At 53.8% G+C, this 3873-nt stretch overlaps 1 protein-coding gene across 1 annotated transcript in view; it reads right to left on the bottom strand.

Annotated features, from left to right (window-relative positions):
* The window catches only part of LOC113217382 (uncharacterized), a 93304-nt gene that overhangs the window by 3725 nt on the left and 85706 nt on the right, over positions 1-3873 (bottom strand). Inside the window, exons 3-5 of the mRNA XM_026437262.2 lie at positions 3474-3765; positions 2679-2837; positions 2209-2367 (exon numbers count right to left, since the gene is read on the bottom strand). Coding sequence (XP_026293047.2) covers positions 2209-2367; positions 2679-2837; positions 3474-3765 — 610 coding nt within the window. The remainder of the gene's footprint in view (positions 1-2208; positions 2368-2678; positions 2838-3473; positions 3766-3873) is intronic.

Here is a 3873-nt window from a genome sequence, read left to right as displayed (position 1 = left end):
CCCCGCCCCGCCCCGGCCGAAAGCCTTTGATCTTTGTACAGGCGATCCCGCCCGCGTCGGCGCTGCGGGGACGTAACTGGAGCCCGGGCCTCAAGAATGTGAGTTTCTTTCGAAATGCTGCAGGCACCCTGCAGCGCAAACTCTGTCCGTGGTCTGATGTGTGATGTGGGAAAATGTCGTACTGGGTACAAGAAGATTTTCCGTGGGACACGTCGTGTACAATTAAAATTAAAATTTGTAAATTGAGAAAGCAATGCGCATGAACATGGAATCGAATGACGAGCAAGAGTAGGGGATTGTAAATGCACAACCAATTTTGTAAATGATACAATTACGAAACATACATATTTTTACCAGTAGATGTACCATGTGCCCGGACAGAATATTTACTAGAATCCTTTTAATGAGAACTATGCACTTTAAAAATCGTGCATCCATCCGTCAGCCAAGTTCAGCCACTGCAAGCTCTCATGTAGCGCCTGATGGATAGGCAACATCTCGCCTGCAGTGCACGCGTGTACGGCGGGGTGGCCTACCCCGAGTCTCACAGGCGCCCGCTAGCTCCCGTAATTGGTCGACAGAATCAATCAGAGAGAGAGAGCGAGAGAGAGAAAGAAAAAATACCAGACGATCCCTGGCGGCACCCACCACAGCGTCGAGTCGCAGGCTCCACGGAGCACGGGTCCGCGAGCACAGCACAGCTAGCCGGGCCGCTCTCGCAGGCCAGCAGCGTCCCGCGCGGATTAAGACGACAACAGCAACAACTAGATTTGCAGCGCGAATGGCTCCGTCCCGCTGCGCGGAGGCCCCCCGGGGCCTGGCCGCGGGGCAAAAGAGTCCGGGAGGGTCCCGCCAATGAGGGAGTTCGCGCGGACTAACAAACGGAACTGGTTGTCGGGCGCCCCGCCCCCGCCGCGCCGCGCCGCGCCGTGCTCTGGGTACCCGGTACCGACGGTGCCCGTCGCCTCGGGTATGACATAATGGCGTCCCCAGATAGCGCACGCGGGGCGTGGCGGGGCGTGGCGGGGCGTGGCGGGGCGGGGTCCCGGTCCCAGCAGCACCGCCACTAATGACTTCATAAGCCGCCCGTTATTGTTTGTCTGTGGAGCGCGGCACGGCGCGGCTGGCGCGGCGCACTAGTGGAGGTGCAAGCGAGGGCGTAGTGAGGTGGTTAGGAAGGCTGTGAGCCCGGCGCGGACCAGAGCCTCAGCCTCCGGCCACCGCGGGCCCGCCGCGGGGCTCGACTCGACTCCCCGTTTTGTCTGGTCACTCTCCGGTATCCCTCCTTAACCTAATTGAACAAATGGGACGCGTGGATAGCACCACAGCGCTTGCCTGCCCCGCATTACACCCAGTGCTTGCTGCTACAGCCTCTCTACATCTCTGTTCCTAATTTTTTTTCTTCAGCTTCCTTTACCACTACCACCGTCTCCTCCCCCCACTTCTCCTCCTCCTCCTCGTCCTCCTCTGATCAGAGACACAACGAAAGAAACAACAGCAGCAGCAGCAACAACGACAGCAAAAAGTAAATTAGAGCCGAGAGAGGAAGAGAGGGAGAGAGAGGGGAGTAAGAGCGAGAGAGGGAGAGAGAGAGAGTAGCAGAGAGGATCTGTCCCACGCGATTATAATAGGAATAAGAATAATTCAACATCAGGGCTCTTTATTAGCCAGGGCCTCTAAGGCACGGACGGAGGGAAGAGAGGGGGGGGGGGGGGGGGGGAGCAACAGGGCTGACTGCCCGCGGGGGTCACCATTCCTAGAATAAACACAGAGGACTACCGCGGGGGGCAGAAGACGAAAGACGATTTACCTCGCGATTTACCGAGTCTTCGCGTCCCGGCAGGCAACCAAACCGTCAACGATGCGTGTTTTTGGTCTTGCCAAATGGATTTTGCTTCATTTGTTTCGTCGTTTCCTCGGCATTGACGCTACCATAAGTGAGGGACAGTCTGAGGAGTAAAGCTTTAACCTCACAATGATGTCGATTTGTATCGATTACGTTTAGTTTCCGCGGGGGATATTTGCCTATGCGGGATGCAAAGATCGGCTGGTCGGTATGCCGCGCGCCAGCATCTTTATGAGCTAAACGGCATTGTTATGAGAAATCGCGCGCTCTGGTTTGTTGCACACAGAGCTGCCCCGCACTCTGCTTCGCACTGCTCCTCCGGCTCGCCGGCCGGGGTGGGTAGGTTTAGGATCGGTCCGTACCTGGATGATGATATCGGCAGAGAACTTCCCCGGGGCCTCCTGCTTCACGTCGCAGTTGAGATCGTGATAGCCCAGCTTGAGCTGGAAGTCGAGGCTGTTGACCACGTCGGAGACGCACGAGTTGGGCCGCGTTTTGGCGTACACCTTGCCGTTGAACACCTGTAACGGGAGCGGGCAGTGTGTTTACCAGACGCAGGGAAGGGGCAGAGTGATTGCGAGCAGAGAGAGCAGTGTCGACGTCCGTCCAAGGACGGTACTTCACTCAAAAAATAAAAACAGTGTACACCCTCCCCCCCAAAAAAAAAAAAGACAAGTGAAATTTAAAAAAAAATCAAAAACAAAATAATCAAAAAACCAGAAAAAAGAGAAAAATCAAGAAAAAACAGAAATATTGGTGTACCCTTGCATTTATAGTGAAGCAACCCCCGGGTTCGTGCCTTCCTACTCCCAAAAGCCCCTACAAGCCGCACCTTGTTGGTCTGGACGCGGGCCACCATGTCCGTCCCCCTGCAGTCGATGGTGACGTTGTAGCAGGCCGTGAGCTGGTACGTGACCGCCTTGTCCAGCTCCAGGTACGGCTCCTCGATGTGCTGGAGGCTCGGGGCGGCGTGGTGCGAGAGCCGGCACACCTGGAAGCGAAGGCAGATTAAAAAGACGTCTAATAAAAACAAGCCGAGTTCAGAGGGGGGTAATATCTAAAAGTTTTAAAAAATATCATAAAAAGTTTTTTTGTGAGACTTTGTCGAGGTGACCTGTGAATTCCCACAGCGCTGTATTTATTTTTCTTTCTCCCGCCGCCCCACCCTCGCCTTGGTTGGTCCAGACAGTCACTCAGCCTCCCACAAGAAAGATTACGTTATAACGCTTCAGTAATCGCCGCTATCCGTCGGAAGCGCCGCCGGGCCGCGCTATCCACTCGGACACTCTCAAAAACGGCTCCATTATTTGCTCTCTTATAATAGATTTATGGCAGCGCCTTGCAAACGATTGGGATTGAGGGAGAAAAGCATTTCCAGGATCCCTCGCGTCCTTCCCTCCCACGAAAAAAAAAAGAATTAGCTAAAATAGCTAATGCGTTCGCTAATTTGGCCTTAGATTACAATATTGTTATTAGCTCGCTTAGTTAATTCTTAGCTAAGAGAGGTAACATATTAGCTTTCACAGATACTTGCTTCTGGATAACTGCTATGCTATGGCTAATTTTAGCTACTTTCGCTAATTTAGCTACTTAAGACAATTTAGCTAATTCTATTTTTTTCGCATACCTTGGGCCCGGTGTCCTCGTAGTCGAAGCTGTGACAGCGGAACTCGGTGCTCTGCAGGCACAGCTTCCGGCACTCGGCCAGGGTGGCGACCTCCTGGTGCACCGAGTCCACCGTCTTGAGGATGCGGCCCGGCTGCTCCGTGAAGTCGCACATCTTGATGGGGTCGCTCACGCAGTTGGACTCGAGGTAGTCGATGCGGTCCTCGGGCGTGAGGCTGCTCAGCCCCGACACAGTGAAGCGGTCCATGTCGCTCATGGAGCAGTCACCCGAGTCGTGGTGGAAGTTGGCGGACCTGAAAGGGAGTAAATACAAAGGTTTTAGATCAATTTAAAAAAATAGCTATATAGCTAACCCAGAGAGAAATTTTGGTGGAAAAGACGTGGAATCGACGTGGTGTTAT

The sequence above is a fragment of the Frankliniella occidentalis genome, unplaced genomic scaffold (genome assembly GCF_000697945.3).
Source record: "Frankliniella occidentalis isolate FOCC.00 unplaced genomic scaffold, Focc_3.1 Scaffold250, whole genome shotgun sequence".
NCBI lineage: Eukaryota > Metazoa > Arthropoda > Insecta > Thysanoptera > Thripidae > Frankliniella > Frankliniella occidentalis.
This window is presented reverse-complemented; position numbering and strand designations above follow the sequence as displayed.